Raw genomic sequence first — 20,343 nt, 5'->3', positions numbered from 1 at the left:
TCGCCTCTTCGTCATTGTAAACACTGTTCCGTAGCAATATTTTGGGGCAAGCACCCGTCGTCGAGCCCGAAAGGAAGTGTGTCAAATTGTGTATAACTACGTCATTGCTACATCGAGACTCCTATGTTAAACAGCTTTTCCTCAATATTAACGCTGAATCGCGTTATTTTCATAATATAGCATCTTCGTCAAAAATGGCATGACCACTATTCAAGAAATGAAAACAACTGAAGAATAATTTCAAATCACTATTAATAAATATATATAGCACAGATCAATCAGTTAACATGATTCAAGAAGGTCATATTATGTTTTCATTGAGAACCATGGGTAATCCCCCACCCTCGTGGGTATGTGCCACGATTTTGAAGGAAGAAGTAGAAGAAGAAGAGTACTGCCCTAAGACAACCCCATGCAGAATCAAGGCGGCAAGGAACAAGCTTCGGAGCAAAGCCGCGTCGAAACATCAGCGCAGGTTGTGGTTAGTGGCCCCGCGGATGCGGGGCAAGCCGCGTCACCCGACTACGAGAAGGCGAACAAGAAACGCACCAAGAAGCGCGCCAAGTCCCTCGACGCAAACCGCAGAGACAGCAAGTGAGACGCCACCCTTGGTTTTGTTTACAGCAACAGCTGTTAGGGACTCGCTCCTGTAGTCGTTTTATTGAGCGCTCGAGTCCAGCGGTAACCGTTGGAGTTGGAAAAGTGCCTTCTTAAATACCAACGGCAACAAAATTTCGAACCTGCAAAAAGTCAAGTTCAAGATTGTGTAGACATAGTACACGCTGCCTCCGTGTAAGTTTTAAGTTTAGATAAGAGTACACGGGAAATGCTGGCAAGAACATGCCTCGTTACCGAAACTGAAAAAGAAAACATCGCGGGAAAGCCTGTCACACAAGGACTGTCGACGGTAATGCGTTAGCGCTGAATCAATATTGTCTCGTTGTAGGGATGATGAAGAACAAAATAACAAGAAAACTGAGGAGCCATTCCACTCTGTGAAGGTGGATGACCAAGGAAATCGTATCACGTTGCACAGGGGTATGCGAGGGTACATGTATTTATTTTTATCATTTGGTAATGGTAGTGACGATAGCGTTGCGATTGCTGCGATATACAGTGATTGCTTCGTTTACAACCTTAGACAGAGCCTAGGCCAAAATTAAATTTATATACACAACCTTTGTTGGGTAGTTGAGTGACTTGGATTTGTGTGGCACTTCAAACGAAGCTGTTCTAGCGCAAATCAGTGAAAAATTTTTTTTCTGGCTTTAAAATGTCCACATTGAAGTCCCCAACGATTATAACAGGAGTTGTGTCATCACGGCTAAATATTCAAAGTTAGTTGTCATGAACTTCTAGATATCACACTTGGGTGTGCCTGGATATAAATACACAGTGAATATCACAGTTCTGTTTTATTTGTACGGCAGATACATCACCACAGTCTGTGGCATGGTCCTCTAGCAAGTCAAGGATTTATGACAGTGCAAACATTTTATCCTTTGCGTATATGGGAATGCCTCCTGCTCGTGAGTCCATGGGCTCTTCACAAACAATTACAGTATACCCTCCGATTTCAAACAATGCATCTCGATTGATCTACTTCAATTATTATTATTATTATTATTATTATTATTATTATTATTATTATTATTATTATTATTATTATTATTATTATTATTATTATTATTGGTGAAGTGCTTGAAGCATGCTTCATTGCAGTGAGACCAGGATCGGCCTATGCTCACCCCGTTCTTATTGTTGACGCACAAACATAAAAAATACACAGAAATCTTGATTTATGTGCTGCATTTACTGTTCGTGAATATTATTTCATTAGGAACGGATTTCTTGAAGTCTGCTTCACCTCCTTTACGGGTCGGCCCGGTATTGCACTATCTCCGGGATCGGCTAGCGAAAAAAGTTATTTTTGTCCCTGGACAAACCAAATACATTGGGAGGTAGAGGCGTACAACTTTGCTGTAAAACTTAGGCTCACGAAAGTATTTATTGGACGAGCCTGTGCCCAGAAAGACAGGCTGCACTGAAAGCACAACGATAGCGGCGAGCACAGTCGGCGGCAATCGGTGGGATCGGCGGTGCAAGCGCGTCGGTTTTTACGCATCAATCGTCGAACGTTCAAGCGTAATCGTTGGTGCCCGTGCGCCTTCCAGAAAGTACTACACCATTTGTGTCGCGCATGGAATCTGATTAGACAAAGTTCGGCAAGAACATACACAACAGAAACAATCAACGAGAACACTCCGCTAAGTTCCAAATCATGCAGGCGCGTCTTGCGCTGAGCGATAACATTAAGTTAGCGGCTGAAATACGGTCCCTGTTAAAAGGATAGATGAGTACACGTGTCAAGTCCCCCTCCTAAATAGCATTGCCCCGATGCTCCAAACGTTGGACTGGGTTGGCGTCACTGGGTATCCTGGTGTCAACAGCGCAAAACGTTGGCGGGACACGTGGTGACAAGACGACACCACAAGCGTTGTGGTGTCGTCCCCTCGTCTCGTGTCCCGTCCACGTTTGGCGCTGCTAACACGAGGATGGAAAACCAACAAGCCCAAGCTGATATTCTAGCGTCACTCGGTATGTGCCACTCTCCCATAAACATCTTTGTCGCCAACTTTCATCACTGGGTAGACGTCTCTCTTCATGATAATCATCGTATAAAACGTGAAATCTATATATCATACATGTAGCGGGCTGCTGAGCACGAGGTCGCGGGATCGAATCCCGGCCATGTCGGCCGCATCTCGATGGAGGCGAAATGCGAAAACACCGGTGTACTTAGGTGCACGTTAAACAACCCCAGGTGGTCTAAATTTCCGGAGTCCACTACTACGGCATGCCTAGTAATCAGAAAGTGGTTTTGGCACGTAAAACCCTACAATTTAATTTAACATATATAGACACTACCTATCAGTAGATCACTAGCCACATTAAAGTTGTCAATCTTCTCTAAATAATTTGACCACGCCAAATCCCATCAGACTAAAAGACCTAGCACAGCTTGGCAGTTTGCGCTAAGCCACACGCACAGCCTACCAAGAAAGAACAAGTCCTACTGTGGCAGCCACAAATTGGCCCCCTAGAACCCCAGCTTGAATGACCCTCTACCAAGGAATACCGCCTCCACGATGCTCTACATGCCAGGGAGTGCTAAACCAGCATTTCGTCTTAGGCGTATGTAAACGGAGGTTGAGGATAAGAGACCGTGACAGCACTCTTAACACAGGATGACAAGACAAGATTGATCGGTTACATGAAGCAACATATAGTACCCCATCGCAAGGAAGGACAAGCCCGCTACATGGACCCCACACATGCCATTGATGCCCATGCTGCCCCCAGGAAACCACAGCACGCAACCAAGCGGTCCCGTGAGCAAAGGGGACCCACACCGGCATTAGGCGTCACCAAGAAAATAAAGCATTCATTCATTCATGCACTCATTCATTCCAAAAGAGAGGTGCGGCACCGATTACCAGAGCTTTCGTCTTCTTTCGTAGAGACACAGGTGCAGCCGTAGTGGAGGCTGCTTGCGTCTTTATTTGTTTTATGCAGTGAGACATTGTGATATTTTATGTACTGATCAGGAACTTATCAAAACACTTAATCACGCATTTCTATACAACCACTGTGCTCATTATTGACTCAGGCGACTGAAAACAACACAAATATACCTGCAAGTTGCAGTATTGCCCGAAATACGAAACACTTGTAACGATAACGAGGGAACAGACAAACACACGATGCAAGGTTTCTTAGTTCTATCGGCCGCACAAATCGCAGCTGGCATTTAGCTTATTTCATTGCGAAAGAGCGCAAACAAAGGGACACAGAATATCCAGTCACCACAAGAGCTTTAGGGGCATGTCGTGTTACCAACTAGCCCAGCCCTGAGTTCTCTACTCTTGCATTAGTTTACTCATTAAATTAACAAGACTGGTGTCACGGATGCACAGAAAGACATGAGCCGATCTTGCTCGGGGACCACGCCCGGTCGCTGTCACAACGCTGGCGTGAAGCAGAGCGGGAGCAGCGGCGAGCGAATTACTCTTGGCGCAGTCTCTCGTTTCAACGCGAAATAGGCCATGAGAACACAACGCATAGGAAGTCATGAGCCGCCTCAGTTCACCTGAACTTTGCACATTCCGCTTATTACCTTAAAGATACAGCGCGTAAGGCCGTTCTCACCCGCGAGCGCACTAGAAACGGAGACGTGTGCTAACCTCATTCGTGTGTTAACCCTACTGATCCCCTCAGCACGCAGTCACTTGTCCGCTCCCGCTTTCGTTCGCACGAGATGACTGCTCGCATTCTACTCGTTTTCACCCCTCCCCTCCTCTACATTGTGCGCGCGAGAAGACGGTGCGCATCACGCCACCGTCCTTCTCGCCTCACTTTCGGACTTTCCCTCGTACCTGCAGCATGCGGCGCGCGACCGCGATCTTATCGAACTTGAACGTTATCTGGAACCTCACGGTGACGGTGACGCCGACGCCAACCGCGATGACGACCACAGGAATTCTTCTGGACGGCGCATATAATTGCAGTCTTATAAAACGCGGCTTTGGCGTGTCCACATGAACCACGCTTAATGCGGTGCACCCGCGCAGGACTCCTGAGGGCGGTGCTGAGTCGCCGTCGGCCAGGAGCAAGAAACCAAAGCGACAGCCGAAGGCCAAGAACGGCGGCGGAACCTCAGTGCCACCACCGTTGTCTCCCATCGACAGCCCGTTGGAGCTTTCCCAACCGCCTGTGCCTTCCGCTGGAAAGTTGGCTACTACCCCGGATGCGCTTCCGGCTGCGCCCCCTCCTGGTGCTCCTGAAGCACCTAAACCTGCAGACGTAAGAATCGTCTTGAGAAATCACCGTGCGAGATATCTTCGCTATCGCACAAAATGTGCTTTTCGCCTCGCCAGGTTGCTTGTTTTCAGTGACGGAATCGATTTTCCTGCCACTCATGGCGAAACTTTTACAGCATTATGGTAATGGTCGCAGCCATCGTAATAAAGCTAAATATAAGATATCAATCACAGATTCTACTACTCTACGTCCCAAAGTCCTGCCATGGCAATGCAGAGTTATAACTTCTGTATAAGGCCGTTCATTTTCCAATGAGATAAGAGAAACGGAGCATACTGCAGTCATGGGTAATTTCAATGCAAAAATGCAGAAAGACATGCTAGGTATCAGGCAGTGGTCAACTATGGAACCGACAAAAAATAGCAGAGCAGACAAGTTGGCAGAATTCACGAAAAGGAATCGCTTGCATATAATTATTACTTTTTTTTCCGAAGCGCAATAATGGGAGGTGAATCTGGAAAATCCCTGACGGGGAAAAAAGAAAAAAAATTATATATTATATCGTGTGCCGACCGCAGCGTTTTGCCAGAGGGCGACGTGTTACGTGGAGTACGATGCAGTGAACAAAAGTTAGTGGGCAAGCGGTTTCTCTAAGTTTGACAAAAGAAAGAGCAAAATTAGACAAGAAAGAAAATCACCCAATGTATACGTAGCAGGGTGCAAGCAGAGGAATTCAACCTAGCGCTCGAGAATATGTTGTTTATACGAATGGATTGAAGTTCAGTGGTATTTACGCGTTTAACTATGTCACTTTTGTAGCTTTTTGTTCCTATCCGAACATCTTCCCCCTTTCTTTGTAAGAGGAACAAATGTGAAATAAGGAAGTGGAAGGTTTAAAACAAATGAGGCTTGGTACACGAAGATGGACATAACAGAAAAATTATTAGACTTGAACTAATCTAATATCAGAGGTCGCGATTGAAGTTGGAAATAAGGCACCAATGAAACAAGTAGGCAATCCCCGCGAGTAAATAAGGACCTAATAAACGCGAAACAGTAAAGTATCTAACTTCAGAGTAGGGATAGAACTGCTTGAAGTGTTAAAGCTGACAAAAGAACAAATAATATTCCAAAATATAACATCTGGAAAGAGTGTGGAGACCGTAAGATCTGGGGAAGTAAGAATAAAACTTAATACAGAAAAGAGCGAGATGTATGCAGTGAAAGCTAAGCTAAACAATGCCATCAGCTATTTCGACTAAACAGAAAAGGAAGCAGAGGAATTCTGCAGTGAACTGCTCAGTCCCCAGACAGGACAGGTAACCTTCAATGAAAGTAGTGACGAACAGGATAGAGAAGCTCCGCGTGTGACGGCCGATAAGTTGAGAAGGGTTTTGCAAAACATGTTGCGGAGAAGAGCGGCACGAGAAGAGGGCATAACAATCAATTTAACTAAGACAGAGTAGATATACAATTCGAAAAGCTTGCGACCCTTTATTTGCAATGCCACGTGACGTCAAATGTACCCGAGAGTTGCAAGAAGTCCAACATGATGCTCACCCACAACAATGGAGACGCGAAAAGGTTGAATAATGGCAGGCACATTGCCTTGTTGTCGGTGTGCACAAAATATTCACCAATGTAATTTTTAGTAAAATTTCGGCAACACTTGATTTCAATAAACCATGCGAACACGCTGGTTTCCGAAAGCGGTATTCAACAGTGGACCGGATCCACGTTATCCACCACGTAATTGAGAAATCTGTGAAGTACGGACAACCGCATTGTATGACTGTCATGGATTACAAAAAGAAGTTTGGTTCACTAGAGATACCAGCAGTATCTGCTGGTATCTGCATTGCGAATGCATTGCGCATTCGAGGTGTGCAGGAAGCATACGTGAGCACCTTAGCAAATATTTGGCTTATATTGCACTGCTACTATAATTGTTTACAGGAAAATCAAAAATTATATTCCCCGTGTTCTTACAAGAACTTAGCAGCGTCTCCTGGCGGGCTAGTTGGTACATGGCTAGAAATGGTTTTACGCGCGAAATAACACAAGGACAAAGAACAGTCATGGACAGGCGCACACCTGCAACTGATTTTCATTTTTCTCGGTACTTCCTTTCATATACTCTCAGGCATGCGCACAAGAACAAGAACAAGAGCAAATGAGTTGGTGTGACAATAATACCAAAATTAATGACATCCTCTCCGCAAGAAAACTGTACACATTCCCGTAAAGAAACAACGACGGAACGCGGACATACCAGTCTCCAAACTTTCTTTAATATATGGCCTCTGTTACTTCCCGCGCCACCGTATATCTGGTTTTCCGTAGTACAAATGTGTTTACCAGCAAACCTTCACACGTGCACACCGTGCGATGATACTGCAAATGGGAGCCTGTCCCATTTCTGATTGATAATGCGTGCTCTCACAAGCGATCATTCATACAACGGCGAGTTTTGCCGATGTATGCCCTGCCGAAGCTTAAAGAAATCTCATAAACGACCCCGGCTGAACATTAAAAAAAGCACTTTGCGTGCTTCTGAACACACTCGGCACTTTGTACAGATGGGAGGCGAGCACAAATGCGTGAAACTTTTCGGGAAACTGAAAACACTACTGGGACATCATACCTGGAAGCGCCATCTTTTAACGAGTGAGCCACTCTGTGTGCTTCCGGAACGACAACAGGAGCGCGTTTTCCTTTTCTTTTTGCTTTCTTCTCAAGCATTGTTTTGCTCACGCAGAAATTTCTTCAACAAGGCTTCGCCGATTGAAGATAACAAACAAGTTGAGAAGCCCACCGATAGAAGCCTAGAAATTTGCAAATCGAAGCTTTCCTGAATGACGTGGGAACAGGACCTCGTCGTCGTCGTCGTCGTCGTCATCATCATCATCATCATCATCATCATCATCAGACAATTTAAATTTCACTGCAGGACGAAGCCCTCTCCCTGCGATCTCCAATTACCCCTGTGTTTCGCCAACCGATTCCAACTTGCGCCTGCGAGTTTCTTAATTTCATCACCCCACCTAGTCTTTTGCCGTCCTCGACTGCGTTTCCCTTCTCTTGGCACCCATTTTGAAACCCCAGCGGTCCACCGGTTATTTAACCAACGCAGCACATGACCTGCTCAGCTCCATTTCTCTTAATGTTGATCAGAATATCAGATATGTCCGTTTGCTCTCTGATCCACACCGCTCTCTTCCTGTCTCTTAACTCTACGCCTATCATTCTTCGTTCCAACGCTCTTTCTCCGGTTCTTAACTTCTTTTCGAGCTTCATTGTAAGTCGCGAAGTTTCTTCCCCATATGTTAGCACCGGTAGAATACATCCATTGTACACTTGTCGTTTTAGTTATAATGGTAAGCTTCCAGGAAGGATCTGAGTATGTCTGCCGTATGCGCTCCAACAGGACCGTACGTCTACTGCAAGCCTGTACTGGCAATCGCTCTGCTGACTGTGTTTCAATGAACTTAATGAAATGGGAAGAATTCTTTCTGTGCGCGGAGGCTGTACATCCAACACACATGGGTTTCAGGAAGCGGGAGTTGAAGATCTAAAAATGCCGCTTGTCAATATTAGGAAGCTCATGGGTAAGCTTGAGTCTTTGTACATGTACTTTAAGAAGTGTCTAAAACGCCCGTAACACACTCAGTGTGCGCGATCTCCTGTTCCTTCTCCAAAACAATAAAAAAGTCATCGACATACCTAAACACCTGTAAAACCTTGTGCTTTAAAAAAGCGGTTTCCATTTGGTGGTCAATGCTTGCAAGGGAAGTGTTGCTTCACACAGGCGCCACACATGATGCTCTACATATACCATTATTCTGCACAAACAGCTCATCCTCAATATGAAATGAATGTTGCATGAACATAAAATTTCAAAAGTGCTGAAAAACTTTCAACCGGAACTTCAGCATTGTTATTTAAAAGGAAGTAGAAGGAACTTCAGAAGGGAATAGCTCATATAATTAATTTTCATCTCAGTTAGGCTTGGTTTTAATTTAATTAATAATTTAATTTCACGTCTTCTAGCAGTTTCGAGTGAATGGGTGAAATAAACTCTGTTACTCTTCGCACTATGGCCAGCTCGCCACGTACCCACCGGCACGAGATGTCTCGGCACTTGGGTTCGACAACACCCTTGCCACGACCGAACTGAGGGGACCGAAGAGGTAAGGCGGCCTCACCTTTTTTGGGTCACATCGGCGCTTATGCGCCTTTGTCGCGTTCTTGCAACTACCTCTTTCGTTACTATGTTCAAAGCGGGCTTCGTGAGCTCTGCCGTTGTGCTCCGGCTACGATGGCACCGGTTTTTTTTTTTAAATCTGTGTCTCTAGATTATGTGCGCCGGCATTCCGACGTGGCCCCCGATCTTAAGGGCATGAGTAACGGTGCGGTCGTTGATTCTTCGAGACCTGGATGTAGTGACCGAACATGATATCGTTAATTATTACTGAAGTTCAAAAAACTCCGGCGGAACCCAGCACGTTATTGCAATTAGTGTCGACGCAGAGCAGCGACGGACCGCATTGCCAAAGTCTTCACTTCGGTGCAGCTGATTTCACTTTCCTTTTACACACATCTTCCTCACTCCTCATAGTTAAACTGCTCAATGCAATCTTTTGGCCCATCCTGTTCACTCTTCTGCAAACTCAGCAACATTTGACGCCGAATTTTTAACTGCTCTCTAGCTGATACTGTAATTTCCTATATTGCCAACTTCCTCACTTCTTACCTCTCGTCCTGCTTGCCTATTGAGACGCGAAACCAATGGCACAAGCCCTTTCTAGAGGAATTACGAAGAATGTTCACGTTTAAGAAGTGTCACATGCTCTGTTGCACATACCCAGCGGCCAAAGTAGTCTATTCGGTCAGACACCTAGCGCCGCCTGCCCTGTTGCACATTCTCAATTGCCCAAATTGCCTATTCCAAAATTGTCTATTTGAGAAGGTACTCAGTGGAACATACCAGGTGTCCCAAGTTGGCGTGAAACGGTTTAAGAAATATGGCGCCGAAAAGAACGTGAAGTCCCTATAGAATGCGGGTCGGATTAAAAATAGTGGCTGTTGTATTGAGTGCAGTTGTAAAATTTGCTACATGCACGGCTCAGACGTTCATAACAGATTGCCTAAGCACTGATAAGCTTCCCCCACCACGTAAAAAAAGTGTTACTAGCCCCCTTTTAAACAGAATTCGAAACTCTCAGTCGCTTGGACGGCAGAAAACACCTAGAATAACGTAGTGCTTGTTGTTCGCTCCTCTTCTGCCGCAGTTGAGCTTAAGAGCCCACCCGACGCGATTCAGCTCAACATAATCGATTCTTCTTTGCCCGCCCCTACCACAGGGTCATCCTTCCGATCATTGGGAGCGCGGTGATCATCTGTCTCATGCTGGTCATCGTCATCGGTATGCTCGTGTCGAACCGCAGGCGTGCCAGGTTTACTGACACGAACGCCACCAGCCCAACCACAGTTATCAGCGATGACGTGGAGGTGACGGCTACATCGGCAACAACGACCAGTGTCACAATGCCTAGTGCTATAACGGTCGGCACGACAGGCACTGAGAACACCACAATCAGCCACAGTCACGGAGTGGTGGTAGAACAGACTGAATCGGTCAGCTGGGACACGGCGACAATTTTGGTAGTTCCATAGAGCGTCCGCTTTGTGTATCCCGGCCTCATTCCTTCGCAGGCTGAGGGTACGTTCTGCACAAGAGTGAATACGACCCGAATATTTCGTAAGAATTAATTTTCAACATGTTTTCTGGGCCTGGTTACGGATATATTCATTGCTCCCATACGATGCCCATTCAATGCAGCACAAGACTGCAGCGCAGTTCTGCAGCACAAGATGCAGCACAAACTCTGGTTCGATGGGCATCGCTTGTCTTTAGACGCTCCATTGCTTTACTATGTAGTTCTATCTTTTCGCAAACAGTTATGGGAGTGCAATGCACTTTCCTGTACCTGTAATTATCGCCGCTGTATCGAACCCGCCTACCTCACCGTAACCAAGCTTTTAACACGAAAGCGTTAAGGGCCCCTTGTCGCAGAAAATTCTGCGTCGGCGTCCCACGTCCGGCGTTTATTACGGTTACATAAGGCGCAGCTGCCGGGAAGCGTGTGAAGCAGTCAAGGATCTTTGAAAGCTCTCGCGTTCACCTATTAAAGGCGAAGCTTAAGCGTCTTCAAAATTTTTACACCTCTAATGCTCTGCCAGCCTTTGACGCGTCCATTATTTAATATTTTAATTACACGCTTCCTGATATCAAATGAAACAAATGTCTAAAACGGATCCCAAATAATACGCACTATAGGAATCGATGCTATGAGAAGCGCTTTGCAGGTTGAGGTCCAAGCATCACTTCGACTTCTCCAAGGAGTTGTCAGATGGTTTGATGTAACTGTGTAAAAATAACAGTTGTAAGTAGACAAGAGCAACACGCCGACAATGACGATGCTGATACCATGGTGGAGACAGCAAGGTGACAGTTTTTACTCGTGCGAAAAAACGCTTCAGCCTGTTTCGTTACGACAATGTCTGATCCAGAAAGCGCTAAGAAATTACACAGTGCCTTGGTAGCGTCATCCACGAGTACTAAGAGGGAATTACTGGTGGATCTGGGCCAATCTATAAGATGGAGCAGCCTCGATGTAAAGAAAACTACGACGCTACCGCTTGTAGTGCTCGGGAATGAGAAATTAGGTCGGTGGCGGAATGCAAGCTTTCGCGCAGGTTGTCTGCTTTCGTTCGTCTTGTGAGACGTAACCCACGTGACGGTCGTCTCAAATAGCTATGCGAATAAATCGATGGAATCAAGTAAATAAGTATGGTGTTCTATGTGCCAAAACCCCTTTCTGAATATGAGGCACGCCGTAGTGGGGGACTCGGGAAGTTTGGACCACCTGGGGTTCTTTAACGTGTACCTAAATCTGGGTCACGGGTGTTTTCGCATTTCACCCCCATCCAAATGCGGCCGCCGTGGCCGGGATTCGATCCCGCGAGCTCGTGCTTAGCAGCCCAACACATAGCCACTAAGCAAACAATGTCGGGGTGGAATTAAGTGACTGAACGCCTGTAGACGCTTATTCACCTTCTTCAAGAAATGACGAGCCTGGGGACCAGTAGCTCTTTCAGTAAGTACACTTAGGTATAACTTTGATAAGGAACCGTTTAATCCAGCTTTGACGAAGAAGATCGGCAGGCTAATTTTTTCCCCGATTCTCGATTGGACATTTTCTTTTCGGCTGCCAGATTTCATACCAATTTTTTTAGCCGAATTCATGGCCGTGGTGCTGGCATTACGCAAATTAGGACCATCAATTACGTCAGCCGTGATAGTCACTAATTCTTTATCATTGTGCTCATCTCTTACTGCTTCTAGTGATTCTCGCGTGATGAGGACATTTCAATCATTGGTACCTGGTTACTTGAGAAGCGTGCGTTTGATTTGGGTGCCTGGCCATAAAGGACTAATCATTAATGAAATTGCAGACTCTCTAGCCAAGGCATCGATAAGTGGCCCGATTCTTCCTTGCTGCCCTTTGACTGCTTATGTTACTGCAGCTAGATTTCGCAGGAGTATCATTATACAATCAGTATCAGGCTCCGCAATTACTAACTCTGCGGATTACGGACATCTCCTGCACCCTTGGAACAGAGATTTTTGCCGAACACGGAAAATTGAAGTGTCCATCACGAAGCTGCGCTGCCGTATACCTGCATTGAACTTCTACCTCCACAGGTCTGGTCTGGTCCCCTCACCTTTATGCTCATTCTGTGGCGAAGCGGAGACAATCGACCATTTCTTGTTGTCTTGCAGACGTTTTTCTATTATAAGAAAACGACTACTCAAAATCCCGCTTCGCTGTATTGGTCTAACTTTATCAGTGCCTGTGATCCTGTCTTTTGGAGCCTCCATTCTTGGGTTCAGCAACAGAAATGTTTGCTTGGCGATCCAAAATTACCTCATTGAAACCAATCGATTTCCATGTTAGGTTGATCGTTCTCCCTCCCAACCATAGCTTCTTTTTTATTTCTTATCTTTTATTGATTATTATTGTTATTATTATTATTATCTTATACCCGGTTTTCATCTGATTATTTCCTTTTTTCTCCAAACACAATACGTTTACTTTTAAACTCGCACGCCCAAATTGTTAACTCCCTTGTTATCATTATTATCTTTAGGCACCTAATTAAACCGCCCGATTCTTGGCCAATCCCCCACTGTGGGTATGTGCCACGGCCACTAGGGACAACAACAACAACAACAACAGCCCCGTTGCCATCGCATGGCTCATACCCAGTTCGTTCACTGGCTGCGCCCTAGCTGCTGTTGCCGCGTTGGTCGCTGCTTCTCTACGACCCGAATAAACCCATTTACAATAGGTGGAAGTGCTGGGTACAAAAGGAATTCAGGAACTTCGCAACCGAACACTACAGCCTGTCTTCATTATGCCGGAAGAAAGACCACCGCAACCACAACCCGCTGCCCCGGTGACTGCCGTGGTCCTCCCCGGCCTGTTGCGTCAACGCGACCCACCCATCTTCAGCGCTACCGAAGACCATGACGTAGACGACTGGCTCGCTGACTACGACCGGGTGAGCATCCACAGCCACTGGGACGACACCAAAAAACTGAATTACGTATCGTTTTATTTGAGCGGTGTCGCCAGCGTGTGGCACCGCAACCACGAACGTGATCTCACAACGTGGGCAGCCTTCAAAACTAACGTGACGGAGGTATTCGGGCGCCCCGCCGTTCGCAAGCTTCGCGCCGAGCAACGTTTGCGCAGTCGTGCGCAACAGTGAGGGGAGACATTTACCAGTTATATAGAAGATGTTGTCGACCTCTGCAACCGCGTTGACGTCAAAATGGCTGATGCCGAGAAGATCCGCCATATCTTAAAAGGCATTGAAGATGACCCCTTCCAGATGCTGTTGGCGAAAAATCCGTCGACAGACTCTGAACTCGTCAGTCTCTGCTTCGACGAACTCCGCAAACAACGCATAGCCACCCGCCAATCTCCTCCTCAGGCGACTTCAATGTCGACCTTGGCTGTTTCCCCGGACAACACGTCGCTGCTGCTACAAATCAAGGAGTTCGTTCGTGAAGAGGTGGCTCGTCAGCTTTCTCTGATTCCCCTTACAAGCGGCCAGTCGAATTCTTCGTTGGCGCCCGCTCCCCAATCTGTCATCAAGGAGCAGGTAGCCGACCACATTCCACCTTCTCTCAAGCAGGCTCCGGTTGCCGCTCCCTTGACGGATGCCGAAGTCGCTTCGAGGCCTGCACCACGGACCTACGGTCCCCTTCGGCCGCCTTTGCGCCCTGCCGTATCCGCTCCAGTCCGGCCACTGGTGCAGTACGCAAGACCTCAAGATCATTGGCGCACGGAAGACATTCGTCCGATTTGTTTTTACTGTGGCCGTGCTGGTCACGTAGCACGTCACTGTCGCCTCCTTACACCGAACGTCCTCAGCAATGTGCGTCCATATGCGGCACGTTTTCAACAACGCCGCAACTACGCAACTATTCGGAGACCTTTGAATCTCCTGCCGTCGACACCGCATTCTCCGGTCGCCGTTCACCTTCTCCTCGCCACCACTCCATTTCCCCCATGCACCATTGGCGGAGCCCTCTGCGCCAGGAAAACTAAAAATCGCAGTTCAGGAGGCGAGAACTGCGGTGTCTGCGAAATTTATAAGGCCTCACATTTTCCCGAAAAACGGTATTGAAATCGCAATAGAAGGAACATTGACGCTAGCACTTGTCGGCACCGGCGCTGCACTTTCAGCGATAGATGCCCGTATTTGCCGCAAGATAGAAAAGGTGATGACGCCGCTTTCTGGACTGTCCCTTCGGACTGCCAACGCGGCAACAGCAGCTAGGGCGCAGCCAGTGAACGAACTGGGTATGAGCCACGCGATGGCAACGGGGCTTTTCAGCCTGCCGACCCCCTTTGCACAGCCAGTATAAGGTGACTACGTCTCTTTCTTTTATTTTCATTTCAATAAAAAAAGAACAAGCTGTGCGGCTGATGATAATTACAGATGAGGAATTTGTACAAGTGGTGATGATGTGTAGAGATGAAGCAGTCAATCATGGATCGCGCTCGTACTAATTCCCTCCCGCAGTGCAAGCGACCGTCTGGTGGCGCGGCATATGATGAAACGCGCCGAGTTTACGGTTTTAAGCGAGATACATGCACAATTTCTGGACCACGGCAATGGTGGTACGAAGAAATTCCATGAGGTGAGATGTGGTAATTAACTTGAGATGTCTGCTCAACGACCGTGTAGGGTCCAATAAAACGACTGGAGAATTTTTCGCATAAACCGGGAACGCACACAGGAGTCCATAGAAAAACTTCGCCACCAGGGAAGTATATGAGAACACGGTGAGTCGAGTTGTACGATGCTTCCGCACATCTTAAAAGATGTCGCAGTTAATGCCGGTTCGATGACGGCAGCCTTCGAGGTGAGCCAAAATTGTTCTGTGAAAGGCGTTGCTGAGGACACGGGAGCCGTAAGGAAAGAGACGTCCACCAGGTGAGCGGCCATAGACGAGGAAAAATGTAGAAAAGCCGGTGGTGTGTTGTACAGCCGCATTGTATGCAAATGTCACAATGTGTTTGGGGCTGATGTACATTGCAATCATATCCGATAGAGTACGATGATAGCGCTCTGCCAAGTCGTTGGCCTGCGTGTGGTAACTCGAAGTGGTCTTGTGAATGGTGTTTGAGACGCGCATAACTTCGGTAAGAAGAGACGAGAGGAAGGCTTTGCCCCGGTCGCTGAGGAGAACGCGCGAAGCTCCGTGACGTAAGAGGATACTGTGTAGAAAGAAATCGGCGACTTCAGTGGCACTCCCAGACTGTAGATAGGCTGTCTCGGTGTAGCGTGTCGTATGGTATACGGCCGTAACAATCCAGCGATTGCCATTGGGGTTCTTGGGAAGAGGACCGTACAAGTCAATTCCGACGACCCTCGAAATGCGAAGCGGGACAAGGAAGAGGTTGCAAACGACCAGAGGGAGGAGTCGTAGGTCGTTTGTGGCGTTGAAAAATAGCGAAAGATGCGGCGTACCTGGCTACGGCAGAAGAGAGGCCAGGCCAAGAGCACCGACTTCCTATTCTGTCGTACGTATTGTGGTGTCCCAGGTGGCCTGCCGTCGGTTTATCATGAAACGCTTCAAGCACCTCACGTTGCAGAGAACGTGATGTGATGGGTACCCATTTGTTGCCATCGACGTGATCAATATAGCGATGCAAAGCGCCATCGTGAAGCTTGAATTGTTCAGGTTGTCGACGCAGTCGGACGTTCGGAGGTGAAGCAGAGCGTTGCATGCGGTCGAGAATAGTTTGGCAGTATGAGTCGGCACGTTGGTGGGAAACAAGGACAGATTGGTGATTACGTTTCAGCCAATCGAGCGTTGAGACGGACAGAGGTGAAGAAGTGGGCTCGGGCTGTACATCTTTACGATTAGGCGATACTGAGTCAGTATTGCTCCGCAAAGGGTGTGGGATTCCCACACCCATGCTCTTGGGACAAAGGAACGACAACACAATAGCGCAAACAATCACAAGGGCATTTATTGCACCTTTCATAGATCAATGCCTGCTAGCCGAGTTCCTATCCACAAAGCATACCGATGGGCGCGCGACAAATCTAGGAAGTCCGACTCACCGCGACCGGATAGCGAGCGAATATGTTCGCCCCATGCTGGATCCCAACACCTGGTCGTTCGCGCGTATGGTCACGCGAACGGTGGCGCGTTCGAAGGCGACCACGCGAGACGGTCTCGCAGAAGCATGGATCGGCGCACGCGCGGCACGGCACGTCCGCACTGCTTTCTGTCCCGAACCAAAGAGGAAGTGCTTTGTCTCGGCGCCCAAGTAACCCCGCCTGTCGGCGGCGTTAGCAGCGCAACACTCGTGCCATCTCTCGTACTGCGCCTCAACCACTCCGACCGCCGCGGGCGCCAAGCCACGCGAGCCGTGTGGAAAAACAACATATCAGGGGACGCGTGAGAGTCGCGCATCCCCACAAGGGCTACGAGATAGAGTATCTGCGTTTTGTTGACCCTTGCCAGACCTGTACCTAACATCGATATCCTACTCCTGTAAACAGATCAACCAGCGACCAAGGCGACCCGATAGCTTCTTTAGTGACCGTAGCCAGCACAGTGCGTTACAGTAGGTGACGACTGTAAAGTGAGGGCCGTGGAGGTATGGCCGAAACTTTTGCACTGCCCAAACAACAGCAAGGCACTCTTGTTCGGTGATGGTGTAATTTTTCTCAGCAGCAGTCAACGTCCGACTGGCGTAAGCAACGACTCGTTCACGCAAGGTGGTGTCATGTTGCAGGAGAACGGCACGGCGACCATGATTGCTGGCGTCAGTGTGAATGATAGTAGCTGCACTTTGGTCAAAGTGGCACAGTACCGGGTCGGACGTCAGGGCCTGCTTGAGCGACAAAAAAAGGCATAAATTCGAGTCGGCCTAGTTGGAACAGATTCATTTTCTTAAAATTTATAGTGAGCAAAACAAGCAGGGACGAAGAACAGAAGCAACACAAGGACGTGCGCTTCCTAACAACTGGTTTTATTTTTGAAGAGCCACCTGCTTAAATACCCACAGATCTGCGCGATCTAGTCAACAGAACACGCCCATAGCGCACATAAAACTTGTGATAGAATGCAGCGGAACAGCGCTACCCAGTCCTTTGTTTTGCTCCTTTTCTTCGTCCCTGTTTGTTTTGCGCACTGTAAGTTTTTTTTTTAAAGGCACTTTTACAATCGGCGGACCAAACGAAGGGCGCGTTATTTGAGGGAAGTTGATGAAGCGGAGACGCCAGCGCATCGAAGTTGCGTATGAGGCGCCGCAAGCATGATGCCAGTCCGAGAAAACTGCACGGGTCTTTTGGGCGCAGAGGATGAGGAAACTCAAAGATGGTGGAAAGTTTCTCAGGGTCCGGTCGAATGGCACTTTTCCTGACTAAGTGCCCCAGAACTTTGGCAGTCTTTCCTGCGAAGATATATTTTTTCGTGTTGAGCTGTAGGCCAGCGTTTGCGAAGTAGGTTAGCACTTGTTGAAGAAGCTGCGTTTTGGGAACGCGGTTGATCCCAAAACACTGCGATGTCATCGAGATAGCAAAGACAGGTCTTCCATTTTAAACCGTGCAGGACATTATGTATCACGCGTTCGAAGGTGGCAGGTGCACTGCAGCGCCCAAAGGGCATCACATTAAACTCGTATAGCCCATATGGGGTGGCAAAAACAGTTTTCTCCTTGTCGCACTCTGACAGGTATTTGCCAGTAGCAGGATCTAACATCAAGACTAGAAAAAAAATCGGTACCCTGTAAAGAACCTTGTGCGTCGTCGATCCGTGGCAAAGGGTAAATATCCTTGCGCGTGATTTTGTTCAGGGTACGGTAATCAACACAAAAACGCACTGAACCGTCTTTCTTCTGCACTAGAACAACTGGAGAGGACCAGGGGCTCGAGGAAGGTCGTATTGTATTCCGTCGAAGCATGTCCAATACACTTTCCTCAATGATTTCGCGCTCCTCATGAGACACGCGATATGGTCGCCGGTGAACAATGCGGGAGCCGTCAGTGTGCATGCGGTTAGTCGCAGCAGCTGTCATACCGAGGGCTGGAGAATTGATGCCGAACAAGGAACGGTGTTTTTCTAATGGTGCGAGCACATCGTGACTCTGGGCAGGGGTCAAGTCAGGGCTTATGGTTGCCGTGAGCGGCGTGGAAGAGGCAGAGAGTAGCGACGACATTGACTCTGGTAGTACAGTCCAAAGGGCAAGAACTGCATTAGGCTGTGCATGAACAGTCGTTCATTGTTGAACAATGAACGACAATCTTGTGAGCATCATTAAGGAGTGTGCAATGGAAGTCGGTGGTAACTCCATTAGGCAGGATACCAGCAAACTATCGCAGGAGATGAAAGATCTGATCAAGAAACGCCAATGTATGAAAGCCTCTAACCCTACAGCTAGAATAGAACTGGCAGAACTTTCGAAGTTAATCAACAAGCGTAAGACAGCTGACATAAGGAAGTATAATATGGATAGAATTGAACATGCTCTCAGGAACGGAGGAAGCCTAAAAACAGTGAAGAAGAAACTAGGAATCGGCAAGAATCAGATGTATGCGTTAAGAGACAAAGCCGGCAATATCATTACTAATATGGATGAGATAGTTCAAGTGGCTGAGCAGTTCTATAGAGATTTATGCAGTACCAGTGGCACCCACGACGATAATGGAAAGGAAAATAGTCTAGAGGAATTCGAAATCCCAAAGGTAACGCCGGAAGAAGTAAAGAAAGCCTTGGGAGATATGCAAAGGGGGAAGGCAGCTGGGGAGGATCAGGTAACAGCAGATTTGTTGAAGGATGGTGGACAGATTGTTCTAGAGAAACTGGCCACCCTGTATACGCAATGCCTCATGACCTCGAGCGTACCGGAATCTTGGAAGAACGCTAACATAATCCTAATTCATAAGAAAGGAGGCGCCAAAGACTTGAAAAATTATAGACCGATCAGCTTACTGTCCGTTGCCTACAAACTATTTACTAAGGTAATCGCAAATAGAATCAGGAACACCTTAGACTTCTGTCAAGCAAAGGACCAGGCAGGATTCCGTAAAGGCTACTCAACAATAGATCATATTCACACTATCAATCAGGTGATAGAGAAATGTACGGAATATAACCAACCCTTACATATAGCTTTCATTGATTACGAGAAAGCGTTTGATTCTGTCGAAACCTCAGCAGTCATGGAGGCATTACGGAATCAGGGTGTAGACGACCCGTATGTAAAAATACTGAAAGATATCTATAGCGGCTCCACAGCCACCGTAGTCCTCCATAAAGCAAGCAACAAAATCCCAATAAAGAAAGGCGTCAGGCAGGGAGATACGATCTCTCCAATGCTATTCACCGCATGTTTACAGGAGGTATTCAGAGACCTGGATTGGGAAGAATTGGGGATAAAAGTTAATGGAGAGTACCGTAGTAACTTGCGATTCGCTGATGATATTGCCTTGCTTAGTAACTCAGGGGACCAATTGCAATGCATGCTCACTGACCTGGAGAGGCAAAGCAGAAGAGTGGGTCTAAAAATTAATCTGCAGAAAACTAAAGTAATGTTTAACAGTCTCGGAAGAGAACAGCAATTTACAATAGGCAGCGAGGCACTGGAAGTCGTAAGGGAAATACACCTACTTGGGGCAGGTAGTGACAGCGGATCCGGATCATGAGACGGAAATAATTAGGAGAATAAGAATGGGCTGGGGTGCGTTTGGCAGGCATTTTCAGATCATGAACAGCAGGTTGCCATTATCATTCAAGAGAAAAGTATATAATAGCTGTGTCTTACCAGTACTCACCTACGGGGCAGAAACCTGGAGGCTTACGAAAAGAGTTCTACTCAAATTGAGGACGACGTAACGAGCTATGGAAAGAAGAATGATAGTAGT

General features: G+C 47.3%; 1 protein-coding gene across 1 annotated transcript; it reads left to right on the top strand.

Moving 5' to 3' along the window:
• The first annotated feature begins 386 nt into the window (after positions 1–386).
• LOC135908322 (uncharacterized) lies at positions 387–10,607 on the top strand. Its single transcript, XM_065440083.1, has 4 exons — positions 387–594; positions 4,632–4,863; positions 8,926–9,011; positions 10,185–10,607. Exons 1-4 carry the CDS (start codon positions 413–415, stop codon positions 10,495–10,497), a joined length of 813 nt encoding a protein of 270 aa, XP_065296155.1. The 5' UTR covers positions 387–412; the 3' UTR covers positions 10,498–10,607.
• Positions 10,608–20,343: the final 9,736 nt, after the last annotated feature.

Source organism: Dermacentor albipictus, chromosome 6 (genome assembly GCF_038994185.2).
Source record: "Dermacentor albipictus isolate Rhodes 1998 colony chromosome 6, USDA_Dalb.pri_finalv2, whole genome shotgun sequence".
Taxonomy (NCBI): Eukaryota; Metazoa; Arthropoda; class Arachnida; order Ixodida; family Ixodidae; genus Dermacentor; species Dermacentor albipictus.
This window is presented reverse-complemented; position numbering and strand designations above follow the sequence as displayed.